This window comes from Cygnus olor, chromosome 3 (genome assembly GCF_009769625.2).
Source record: "Cygnus olor isolate bCygOlo1 chromosome 3, bCygOlo1.pri.v2, whole genome shotgun sequence".
NCBI classification, from domain to species: Eukaryota; Metazoa; Chordata; class Aves; order Anseriformes; family Anatidae; genus Cygnus; species Cygnus olor.
The window spans coordinates 104,752,353-104,765,325 of NC_049171.1; the positions used below are offsets into that span (position 1 = coordinate 104,752,353).

Sequence of the window (12,973 nt, forward strand, 5' to 3'; positions counted from 1 at the left end):
ATGTCCTTGTAGTGTGTTATGAACATTTTTCATATTTCTGGAGAATGTGTAGCAATATAATAATGATGTACACTTCATTTCAATATGCAGTTTGAGGGTATATCAAAGGTAAGAGCAGAGAATGAAACAGTAAACCTTTGTTAGGTCTGGGCATTTTTCATACATGTGCAGAACCAAAGCAAGTATACTGAATAGCATATCCAAGAAGTTATATCATACAATCTGGGATTATTGCACAGAAATAACGCAAGCTGAAGGATTTTTAATAACACCATTGTTTTCTTTTTGTTTTCTTTCCTATTTGTTTCTTCTATTTTTATCTAAAAGGTTTGGAAGCTGGCAAAAGTATTAAACTGGAGTCAAATGCACAGTTTGGACATCACTTTCGAATTACTTGCAAGGAGGAAAAAGTCCTCCGGAACAATTCAAAATACAAGATAACTGATACACAGAAGAATGGTGTGAAATTTACTAACAGGTATGAGATCATATCGGTAGTTTTGAAAGTGTTTTGTAAAAGAAACAATTATTCCTTTCTTTATAATATTGCCAATAAACAGTTTTTTGTACATCTTAAATGGCTGAATTTTCATCTTTTTAATTGGCTTACAGATTGAGAAACTGAGCAAGACTGGCATGAGGGAGAAGTCATGCAGTTTCTGTTAAAAGCACATGCCTGCATTCTCAATTTCCTTTGCCAACTGTTAGCTATTTTTGCTCCTTTTAACTTTGTCTAATTTCTCTGTTTTAGCTACACCTAACAGTGTAATTACATTCAGTGTGAGTGTTTATACAGACACTTTCATAAACTGCAATGGAAAAGAGCTATTTATGTTTATCACCAAATATGACATGCAGCAATTTTGTTGGTAATTACCTTTTCTGATCCACGTTATAGCACCAACAAAGATAACAGCATGTATTGGACTTCCATTCTGTGGTTCTGTGGATTAAGCCGTTTAAAAATTTAAACCTTTAGGTTAATTGCCTTCATGGCTGTTTCAGGTTCTCCTTGTCCAGTTGTCACAGGTACAGCCAAGTCTGTACTTTTTGTTGGATTTTTAGCTCTTTTTGAAAGTTTTTAGGAGGAGCAAGGACTAATCCAGTCATCATCTCTCTCAGAATTTCATTATTTTAATACAGAAGTAAAGAAGTTACCTGTGTAGAAAGTTGTCTATGAAAAATCATGAAATTACTCGACAAATTAGATGTCTCAGCAATCACCAACTGCATGAAGTTTAACAATAGCAAGTCCCAGGTTCTGCACCTGGGATGGGGTAACTCTAGATATATTCACAGACTGAGGGACAAGAGGCTGGAGGGCAGCCATATAGAAAGGGATCTGGGGGTTCGGGTCAATGCCAAGTTGAATATGAGTCAGGAGTGTGCCCTGGCAGCCAAAGGGCCAACTGCATCCTGGGTGCAACAAGGACAGCATAGCTGTGATATAGAGTGATTGATTGTCCCACTCTATTCTGCACTGGTGTGGCCTCACCTTGAGTACTGTGTGCGTTTTTGGGCACCATAATATCAGAAGGACATAAAACCATCAGAGAGTGTCCAAAGGAAGGCACTAGAGATGGTGAAAGGCCTGGAGGGGAGAATGTATGAGGACCATCTGAGGTCACTTGTTTTTTTTTCCACCTAGAGAAGAGGAGACTGAGGGGAATCCTCATCGTGGCCTACAGCTTCCCCACGAAGGGGAGCAATGTGGGAAGCACTGATCTCTTCTCTCTGGAGACAGTGACAGGACTCAAGGAAAGGGAATGAGGCTACATCAGAGGAGGTTCAGATTGCATATTAGGAGAAGGCTCTTTACTGAGAGGGTGGTAGAGCACTGGAACAGGCTCCCCAGGAAAATGGTCACAGCACCATTTTGTTGGAGTTCAAGAAGCATTTGGACAACCTTCTCAGGCATATGATTTGATTTTTGGGTGGTTCTGTGGGGAGCCAGGAGTTGGACTTGTTGACTCTTGTGGGTCCCTTCCAAATCAGGGTATTCTATGAATCTATGACACTTAAATTGAAGGAGATCTCTTGAGGTTAACTGGTCCAAACCCTCACTTAAAGCAGAGCCACCTTTGAAGTTAGATGCAATCTCAAAATTAGATAAGGTAGCTCAAGGTCTTGTTCAGTTGCCCATGCTTCAAGCATCCTTTCATAACCTGTTGGGGCACAAATTCCAGTGCTTAACCAGTCTTTATGAAAACTTTCTTCATCAGATCTAGTGAGAACTTCCCTTGTAGCAGCTTGGGTGTTTAGTATCTCATCCTTTTGCTCTGTGCTTCCAAGAGTCTGACACCTCTCCTCTCCAGACTGAATAAACACACTTCTCTCAGCCTGTCCTTGTATGCCATGTGCTCCAGCTTGAAATCTTTGTGATGGCCATCTGCTACAAGTTCAATGTCTCTTTTACACTGGAAAGTCAAAACTGAAGACAACATTGCAGATGTGGCCTCATAAGTAAAAGGGAAGAACCACCTGTTGACATGCTTGCTGGCTGTGTTCTTACTAGTACAGCCAGTAGGAGCTTGGCCTTTGCCTCGGGTGCCTCAGGTTCAGCTTGTTGTCCACTGTGTCCCCCAACTCTTTTATGCAAAGCTGTTTTATAAGCATTTGGACCCCAGTCTGTACGGTTACATGGAGTTATTTCATCCCACCTGCTGGACTTTTGGACTGTGTTTGAAATTGTCCACCTATTTCCCTGGTCTGTTGATATCCCAATGAATGGCAGTCCTGTCCTGCAGTGTACTGATGGCTCCCTTTAAGTGGTGGTATTTATAACCTTTCTGAAAGTGCATTCAGTCCCATCATCCAGGTTAATAATCAAACAGTATCTACCCAAGAAATGCTACAAGTAATCAACTACCACTTGGACTTCAGATTCCTGAGAGGTTTGTTCTTGTCTGCTTCATGTGTTATATATAGAATGGTTAAAATACCAGAGATTAATACATCACACAGTCTGTTTCAGACAAACCATGTAACTGTCACTTTAGGTATAACAGTTCCTGCTCACATCACAGAAGTGAGTTTCTTGAGAGAGATCTTGATTGACAGATGTAAAGGGCAGGGTTGGTTTCAAGCCTATGCTATTACTGATGGTGACTGTTTCTGTTAATCACTCACTTTCTTAAGTAATAAATCCTTTGCTTTGAAAACGGTTGCAAAAATATTGATATATTTCACACCAACCAACATGCTTGTGTATTTCACACCAATTTACTTAAATGAACAAAGTAAAAACCTTATGTGTGTTTTAACATTTATTACAAGAATATTTTTTCAAAATATTCCTGATTTTTTTTTTTGTTCTAAATGTGTTATGAATCTAAATGTAATGATGAAGTTAGGCTTTTCCAGAACATAGAAGATGGTACTTAGAACCTCTACTTTAAGTGTCATCTGTTACTTTTCTAAGGAAAAATCTTGTGGATCACTAACAAAGCAGAATTCTCTGTGTTTAATTAATAGTTACACTTCTTTCTGTAGACACTCCGAGAAGTAGAAGGTTTCTACCTATAATGGAGGTGCACTACCTGGATATCCACGTTTCATATTCAGTCCTACTGACTGTTCCAAAAAGTGAGATGAGTAGCTTGAGAAGAATGAAAGATTGTTTTAAATATTCTCTTAATTTTGGTTTAGCCTATTTTGAAGGCTAGAACCAGTTGTTAGAGACAGTAGTTTACCGAGTTTTTTACTGAATGGAAGAACTTAAATGCCTTCGGCTCTGATAAGCCTGTTACAGGACTCTGGGCTACTTGGTTGCTTGGCAGTTCTTCTTCTCTGCCAGCTCTGCAGGGTGCCACATCTTGTTCTAAGATGGCCATGAATTCAGCGTAAAGAGAAAACTCATAGCACATAGCTTGTCCATAACAAATAACTGCACTGTAAGACTTTTAAGAATGCTTGTGTTTGGAGTTGCTAGAATTGCTGGTTTGGCCCTTATGGATGATTTTCAACTCAGAATTAATCTTACTGATATCCTAGATGAGTTGTAGGTTAGCTGTTTTGTGGTCTTTGGGTTGAACCCAGTTGTTAAAACAGATGGGGATTTCTGGTACTGACTCATGGATGATGTGGCCAGAAGTTACATGTTGTAGCAGTGAAGACAGAGGACGTCACAACTTCTAAATGTTGTGGTTTTGTTCACAGCAAACTGAGTGCCGTCAATGAAGAATATATAAAGAACAGAGAAGAATATGAAGAGGCTCAGGACGCAATTGTTAAGGAAATCATTAATATTGCTTCAGGTGAATGCATCAGTGTTGATGTGTATGACATTCTGGAATGCTGGGAGGGCTTGTTGTAGGACTTTGTAGGTCCTTACACAGCGAAGGACCTTAACTTTCCATAAAGAATTAATGTGTGAAATGAGTTTTGGCCTGCAGATAGTTGTTGAAAGTTTGAAATTTTTTTTCTTCTGGTCAGACCTTTTCCTGGAGTTGCTACAAATGTGCAGTGATGGGGCATGTGCCCCTTGTCCCTTAACAGGGAAAAAAATGTGTCCATAAAGGCCACATCTATGATCTTCCCTCTCTGACTGTGGGCATCTCCACCCAAACAACAGGCTAGGTAGAAGGCAGAAGAGGTAAAAGGCAAGAAGGAACTGAGGTAACGGGACCTCAGGACTGAGATGGGAGAATGTTGGTGTGCCATAGAAGAACAAGTTAGTCATCATTTATATAGTACAATAAAAAATCTGTTATTTTCCTAATTAATTTTCATGTATTTTTGCTCCAAGATTGCTTACCTACAGGTAGAGAATCTTTACGGTTCTTTACCAAAAGGAGAAGATACACCAGGAAGTTTCAGTCTGGAGGATTCTGTAAATATTGTCTCCTAAAAGCACAAGTTCCAGCAGAACAAATCACAGAATCATATAATGGCTTGGGGTGGAAGGGGCCTTCAAGATCATCCAGTTCCAACCCCCCTGCCATGGGCAGGGATGACACCCAGTAGATCAGGTCCTTGAAAGGGAGAAGTAGAAAGTGAAAGCCCTAATGAGTCTTAAGCTAAGGGCAAATGTATTAAAGATAGGAAAACACTTTTAAAGCTGAATATAAATAGATTTCAACATATAAAGTTACAGTGGAAATCTTTGACCCGCTGTTATGGTAGGGAGCTTGCCAGTACATTACAAAAGTATTTTTTTTTTTTATTTTGGTAATCTTTAAGTGATATTTTTTTGTGTGCAATATAGTGAGGTTTGTATATGTATCTGGAAAGCTAAATTGAGTATTATATAGCAAAAATAGCTGCAATGTCACCTATAAATACCTAGTATGTTTAAAAAAAAGTCTTGCTGCTGCTTAAGGTTTGTGGTGTGCAGTAATAGACTTACAAATGTATAGGTGTGGAAAAAAAAGCATTTTTTCCCCCAGTGGAGGCAGTTTAATGAAAAAGACTGGATTAAATGTGTAATTTGTAGTGAAAGTGACTTGAAGTCGTTCTAATGATCTGTACTTGGCAAAGTTCAAGAAATGTTAGAATAGTGAATATATTCTCTAAAGGTGAGAATCTTTCTGAAAGTCACTACTCACCTCTTCCTACATATGCATCCCTTTTGCAGATGTTACATGCTTTACCTCTGTAGGCCGTCATCCCTTTCACTGGAAGCCCTTCCCATCTCCCCCACCTCCAAAACAACAGCAACAAAAAACACGAAAACTTAAAACCAAAGTTGGTACTGAGCATCCTGGGCCATCTAATCTAGTCATCTGAGATCACTGTATTTTACAGACCCCTCCATAATATAATCTGCAGAAACATAAGTGGTTGCACAGTGCTGTGTCTGAGTTGTCAGTGCTTCATCTCAATTGTCTTTGCCCCAAAATTCAGTGTATTATTGGGGAAGGAAATGCATTGGGTTTCCAGCCTTCTTGCCATTGTGAGTATTTGCATTCCCACACTAAGATAAGGTGTTTGTCATTGTCTACTGTTAAGGCAAAACAATCAACATGGCCTCACCTCTTCTTTTCTGAGTCTGACAAAGTCCCGTTTGTACTCAAAGTACAGAAACTTAAGGGTTGCATCAGAGTTTGTCACAGAAGGTGACTGGTATCTTGAGGAAAAAAGATTTTAATGCAGATGGATTAAATTTGGATGCTCAGTATACGCTTTAAGATATTTTTTTCAACAGGAATAAAAAAAAATGTTGAATTTGTCTCTCTGTAATCAAAAACAGGTTATGCAGAGCCAATACAGACTATGAATGATGTAATAGCTCATTTAGATGCAATTGTCAGTTTTGCTCATGTGTCAAATGGAGCACCAGTGCCCTATGTCCGTCCTGTCATTTTGGAAAAGGGACAAGGAAGGATTGTGCTGAAAGGTGCCAGGCATCCTTGCATTGAAGTGCAAGATGAAGTGGCCTTCATCCCCAATGACATTACATTTGAGAAGGGCAAGCAGATGTTCCACATTATTACTGGTAAGTGTTCGTACCTTTTTCACTTGTCATTTAGATTTTAACTCTTTTTAAGAAGTATTTCTAGTCTTTTTTAAAAAGGGAGGGGGGGGCAGGGAGGGGAGAAGTTATGTCAGAACAATTTTTCTAATCAACAAAGGGTGAGCAATTAGAGAGTTATTCATGTGTCTGTATGTAGGCTAAGATTTAGATCTGGAAAACAAGGATGGATGTTTGTAACTGATTTATTATATATATATATATATATATATTTGTAACCTATTGTTTATTTTATACATATATATTTAAAAGTGTCTACAGGGTTCTTGTCAAATGATTCCTGTGGTAGTGGATATTATGGAAGCTTATGCACATAAATAGGTCTTCCAAACTACTAATCATAGAATTAGATTTTACAATTGTAGTTACAGTGCACTGTTTGGAGAAGGTGGTCACTAATTTAGAAGTATTCATTTGGGAAGAAGAGACAGGCTGCTGTGAAGGAAGTAATTTCTTACTAGGAAGTAAGAAATCAATTCCTTAATATATCTATTCTGTGCCTTACTGAATGTCACTTCACAGGTCATATGACCTCAGGAGCTGGAGAACCTGAACCTACTGAAGTGATTTGGAAAATTCCATTAGGCACCAATTGTACCGTAGCCATGTAGGCATCTTCTGTAGACAAGATTTTAAACACCCACTTTGTTAATGTTTTCTTTTAGTGATAAAGTTGATTTAAAATGCAAAACATGTTTTAATGACTACCTTCTTTCTCCCCATTCTTGGTGTAATTAAGATAATTTTGCTGTACAGGAAAACATTTTTTAGTGTTTATACATTTAATTGAATTTTAATTTTCATTCAGATGTGCTTGACGCATTCTGAGTAGCAAAGCTCTGAAATTAGAGAATGATTGATGAACGTTTCTAACGTGATCAAAAAACTGCAAGAATCTGAATAAACGCATGGCAATACACTTATTTTTCTGGTTAGCAAAAGTCAAATGATCATTTTTTTGAAAATACTTTTTATTTCATTTGCACTTAGTTAAAGTATAATTTCATAATATCTGTTTTTGATGATTCAGAATCCCTTTAGATTGTAATTTAAATTACCAGAAAGCTTGTACCCAGTCTGTAACTAAGCTATTTCATTTTTACAGACAAATTGTAATTGTAGTTTGAAGTGAAAGCAAATTATTTTCGTTCTTAAGCAGTAATGCTGATGACTTTAAAATGAAAGCTTATTAGGAATAGGTATGAACATGTCTTTTATATGACTTCTGAGACAAAAAACAGCATTAAAAAACAAACCACCACCACAACAAAAAAAAGCATTCAGTAAGACATGCCGCCTCTACTATTACTGGTAGAGCTACTTGTTGCACCTGTTAGACAAGTCTGGTTCTCTCTCTCCTGGCAAAAGTGTAAGAAGCTTATGTGTTTTTTGTTCTAAGAGCCTGTTCTCCTTTAAAAGGAATGCTGAATGGTAAAAGATGACGTTTTTGAATTCCTTTGCAAAATTTCTTCTTTAGGCCCTAACATGGGAGGAAAATCAACATACATCCGACAGACAGGGGTGATTGTTCTTATGGCCCAAATTGGGTGTTTTGTACCCTGTGACTCTGCGGAAATAACCATTGTGGATTGTATCCTGGCTCGGGTAGGAGCTGGAGACAGTCAGCTGAAAGGTGTGTCTACTTTCATGGCTGAAATGTTGGAAACTGCTTCAATCCTTAGGTAAGTCCTGTGTTTATTTGTTTTTGTAGGTTAGGGTTGATTGGAAAGGATGTGCTCTAAGAATGATGCATCTCAAGATTTTCTTTTATGTAGGATCTCAGTGGAGGATATCAAGTCCTTCATAGGAGGACTCGTAAGTTCTTGAAGTAGCATACTGTTTATTTCAGTGGTCATACAGAGGTGCTACCAGGATGCAAAGTCTAAAAGGGCCAAAGAAAGCCTAACATGGAACGAACATAACTTCTGGTACTCCAATATCCAGAATAACCATATTGAGATTGCACTTTTCTCAAACTTAATGCTCTTCTGTTTTAGGACAGCATCTGAAAACTCCCTAATAATCATTGATGAGCTGGGAAGAGGAACTTCTACCTATGATGGCTTTGGCTTAGCCTGGGCTATTTCAGAATACATTGCTAGCAAAATCTGTGCTTTCTGTATGTTTGCTACGCATTTTCATGAACTGACAGCACTTGCTGATCAAGTGGCAACAGTAAATAACCTACATGTTACTGCTCTAACCAGTGATGACACACTGACAATGCTTTACCGTGTCAAGGCAGGTAAGACTCTATTAATGGTGCAAATGTAAACTTAGCAACTATTATGATAGAAAAAAAAAATAATACAAAACTAATATGCCCCAAGTAGGTGGGTGAATTTTCTCTCGGATCCCCTCCTTTTTTAAACATGTATTAATTCATCTAATCTGGTCTTTGGTGGAATCTCTAGAAGCCAGGTTTCATACTTTTCTTCAACCTGGTTTCCCAATTTTAGTCATACACATCTTGTCTTTGTATGTGCAGTGTTTTTTCAAGACCAAGTTTCTTGGAAGAGCTATTGAGCACAGAGGCACAATAGTTTGTATCTTTTTAAACCTCAGTCAGATTAGGTGCGACATTACGAAATCTTTATCTTAAAATAGCTAGTCTCAAACTGGATGCATTTCATATAAGGTTTTGCTTTTAGTGTCGTGCTCTCTCCCTTTTGGAGGAATTGCATTGCTGAAGCAAGAATGTAAGTGTATGCACCTCACATCCAGTTTTGTTTTGAAACAAACAACAGGTTTCACGTCATTTGCAATGTATAACTAAATGTAAAAGACATGACATGAAACTTTTTATAGAGTATTTTCATCCCTCTCTTCATGGAAAGGGTACACTGCGTACAGTTTTCCAGGCCTCTGTTCAGGACTTTCTCAACAGAAATCTGAGTTAACTTCGTGTCTGTGGAGGTGCATGTTCTTAATACAAAATCAGGAAAACTAATTTCTGCTTAAAAATCTTAATTTCCCTTAAGAAACCTGAGTGATTACAATGTTGATGAAACGGAAAAAAATCTAAATGCCAGATTTTTCTTTGCCTATTCTTCAGTTGCCCAGTATTTAATAGATGCTTAGTGAAGTGTCATTTTAAATGTATAATTCATTTATTATAACTCCTTGCTGAAGATCAGAATTAAAAGGATGTAGTAATATGTGGGGTGGCCAATTGGAATGATGGCAATGTAAACAATTGGAGTTGATGGATTGTATCAAAGGGCTTTTGATACCGAAGTGCAAATGATTTTATGTAACTGTGTATAATTGACATATTCTGAGCAAGTGTGAGAACTTTCATTCTCAACCCAATGTTATAAACAGTATATTAATCGAAGTCAGTGTAAGCATGCAGTTGAAAGGTTTTGATATAATTAAACTCCTCCTGGAGACTAGGAAGCTATGTGGGACTGACAGAAAGGAGGAGGAGGAGGACTGAGAGTGTACCACACCATTTTTTTAATATGTAAGTACAAATGCAGTTTTTGTATATTTATACAAATGATGCAGATGGTTATTTTCTACAGATTGTGCTGAAGTACTTTAATGAAAAAAATTGTTCTACTTCATTGAAGTACTAGAGGAAAGCTCTTTCTGCCTGAATTTTTTTCTCTCTTCCTGGAGCACTTCTGGACCTCTGCAATTACTGCTCTAAGACAGCTTAGTTTAATAAGAGCATATTCTGTAATCTGTGTTATCATATATAGTCCAAAAGCTAAATCAAAATATACTGTGAAAACCAAACTATATCACACACTTCTTCAGAACAGAGAATTACTATAAGTTTGTTCACATAATCTCTGTGTGCATGGCCTTATCACCTCTTGAGATTTCTTTACAGGTTGTCAGGTTGTTTTTCTCTCAACCCAGGTGTTTGTGACCAGAGTTTTGGAATACATGTAGCAGAGTTGGCGGCTTTCCCAAAACATGTGATAGAAAGTGCAAGAGAGAAAGCACTGCAACTGGAGGAGTTTCAAAACATTGGCAAGTCCAAGGAATCTGAAGAACCACCATCCAAGAAATTCTACAGAGAAAGAGAGGTTTGCCAAAATAAATGCTTTTTTTTTTCCATTTGTTTAGCTAGAGTAGCTCAAGCAAAATAGTTTTAGGGTTCAGCTTTCCCCAGAAGCTTGATCATAATTAAATGTGCTCCTGTTTTTCCGTAATAAAATCTTTTAGCTATGAAGTTTGTTATGAGTTGTTATCTCTTTGTTAAGAGATGCTCAATGGTAGTGAGTTTTGGTTTTAATTCATTTCACATTAAGCTTGGGCAAGAATTTTGTCTAAAGACTTACTCATAAGAATTAAATATATCTATTTTTTTCCTAAAGAATAGTAATCAGCAGTTGGTGTGATTGGCATAGAACTGAAGGTGTTCATGGGACCGTGTCTGTAGCTGTTCTGTGGGATTTTCTTTTGTGTTCGATGCTTTTGTTGGCTACTTACTTGAGACTTAAGTTGTAGCTTTTGTGTTAGTTGTTTAGATTATTCTTGGCTCTGCAGGTGGGTTGTACCTGGTTTTGCTCTCCCCCCTTTTTTTCTGAGGGCTTGTTAGCACTAATTCCTTCGAGCTCAACGTGATTCTATTCAGATCTGTTCCTGAAGTGTTAATCATATCCAAAGAGCTTTCTACATTTAAAAAGCCTTTGCTCTAGAAAGAGGCTGATACTTTATTTTCAGTTTCAGAGGTCCACTGCATGTTTCCTTGTCTCAGTAAGAACGTTACAAATAGAATAAGTGTTATAGATGAATGATCTCTGTTCTGTCTTAGCTGTGGGTGTTAGGAGGTTCCCCCCTCCAGCTACATCAGCTGCTCTATTACCTTTCCGTTGCCAACTTTCTAGATACCATGGTGAAGTATTTTTCAGATTAGTTGGATCTGGCTGTATGAAGTTAATTCCTTGTAAATTAAATTGACAAGGCAAACACTTCTGACAAATATGGCGTCATGTTTTATTCTTTGATAATTCAGTAATACATAATATATTAAAAACTCTCTGGGCAATAGAATGGCATAGCATTTCTTGTCCAGGCAATTTGTCTACCTTCATTAACATATTTAGAGGCACAATCGTACTATTATATTTCCAAGTGCTTTGGAGAATTCCTGTCTGAATGGACACTGCATTAGTCCTAAATATTGAAATGAAAGTATGAATGCTTTGTGGCAGAGTAGCTAATGTAGAAAATGCAGAGGACTAGGCAGAAATCTGTGTTCTGGGCAAATTGTTTCTGATACAGGAATCCTGAACACAATTCATTAAAATGTTTGTTCTTGTTATTCATTTCAAATTGTTTAGAATTTCCACTTCTCCTGTTTGTGTAAAAGCATATGCATAAAACTTAATTATCATCTGTTCTCAGTGCTGAGAGCCACTCTCCAGTTGCTTGGTAACAATTTGTTCTTTGCTTTTGCATATGGAAACATTGATTTGGATTTACAGTTCTTCCAAAAAGTAACTAGTTTGGATGATACAGCCTCTCTAGCTTGCAAACCTCTCCTACTGTGGTTGTGTACTGGAATGAAATGTGGAACAGCCATAGGAGCTCTCAGTGGTAAACATTGTTTCTGCTGATCAGCTTATGTTTGGGAAAGAACTCCTGATACCAGTATAACTGTGTGTTGTTCTGGTGTTGGGACCACGATAGCAAGTCCAAAAATTTTTTCCTGCAAGAAGTTTCTGGTGCTGAATAATACTTTGTATTTATGGTATAATTTGGAAAAGAGCTTTTGGAAAGAATCTAAATATTCTGTTTTCTTTTCCTCTTTCTTCCCCTCACTCCATTTTAGGAAGGTGAAAAGATCATTCAGGATTTTCTTAGTCAAGTGAAAGCATTGCCCCTGACAGATATGTCAGAAGAAGACATCAAAATCAAGCTGAAGCAGCTGAGAACTGATGTGTTGGCAAAGAACAACAGTTTTGTGAACGAAATCATTTCCCGAACAAAAGTTACATCATAGAAGATATGAGAACAGGATGCAGCTCTTGAAGTGCTTGAAGCTTTTTTTCTTTACATTGCAAGAACTCTTGCTTTCTTGTCATGTAGTTTTTGAACTTTGATATTTCATACTGATTTGTGTAGGCTTTTTTTCTTGGATTGTATTTTTTTTGTAAAAAATAAATAAATTGGCACCCATTGTGCTAGATTCTTGCTTTAGTTGTGATCATTTGTCTTCTTGTAGAAGTTTTCAATAAAAGGCTTTTTTCGTAGTGAGAGAATTATTGACTGTACAAACAAAACAGGTAAGGCTTTACCAGAAGAATAGAAAATATAGAAAGTGTAACACTTCAGATAGCATACAGCTACCACAGCCTTGAAAAGCAATGGCCCATACACAAAATCTTTTTTTTTTTTAATATGGTGCAATTACGTTAATTCAGTGAAGTTTTAGTAATGCTCTTTTAGTGTTCCATTATAAAAAGCATCCTAAGTGATACATCTTAAAATTTTTATGGGTGTACCTGTGTGAAGCTTTGGAAGAGAATTGTTTTTGTTTTA

The 12,973-nt window shown here is 37.4% G+C and overlaps 1 protein-coding gene across 1 annotated transcript in view; it reads left to right on the forward strand.

Annotated features, from left to right (window-relative positions):
• Window positions 1-12,620, forward strand: part of MSH2 (mutS homolog 2) — a 35,258-nt gene extending 22,638 nt beyond the window's left edge. The window contains 7 exon segments of the mRNA XM_040550734.1: window positions 328-478; window positions 4,159-4,256; window positions 6,191-6,436; window positions 7,950-8,154; window positions 8,470-8,717; window positions 10,343-10,512; window positions 12,264-12,620. Of these exon segments, the coding sequence (XP_040406668.1) occupies window positions 328-478; window positions 4,159-4,256; window positions 6,191-6,436; window positions 7,950-8,154; window positions 8,470-8,717; window positions 10,343-10,512; window positions 12,264-12,434 (1,289 nt within the window). The 3' untranslated portion in view covers window positions 12,435-12,620.
• The last annotated feature ends 353 nt before the right edge of the window (window positions 12,621-12,973 follow it).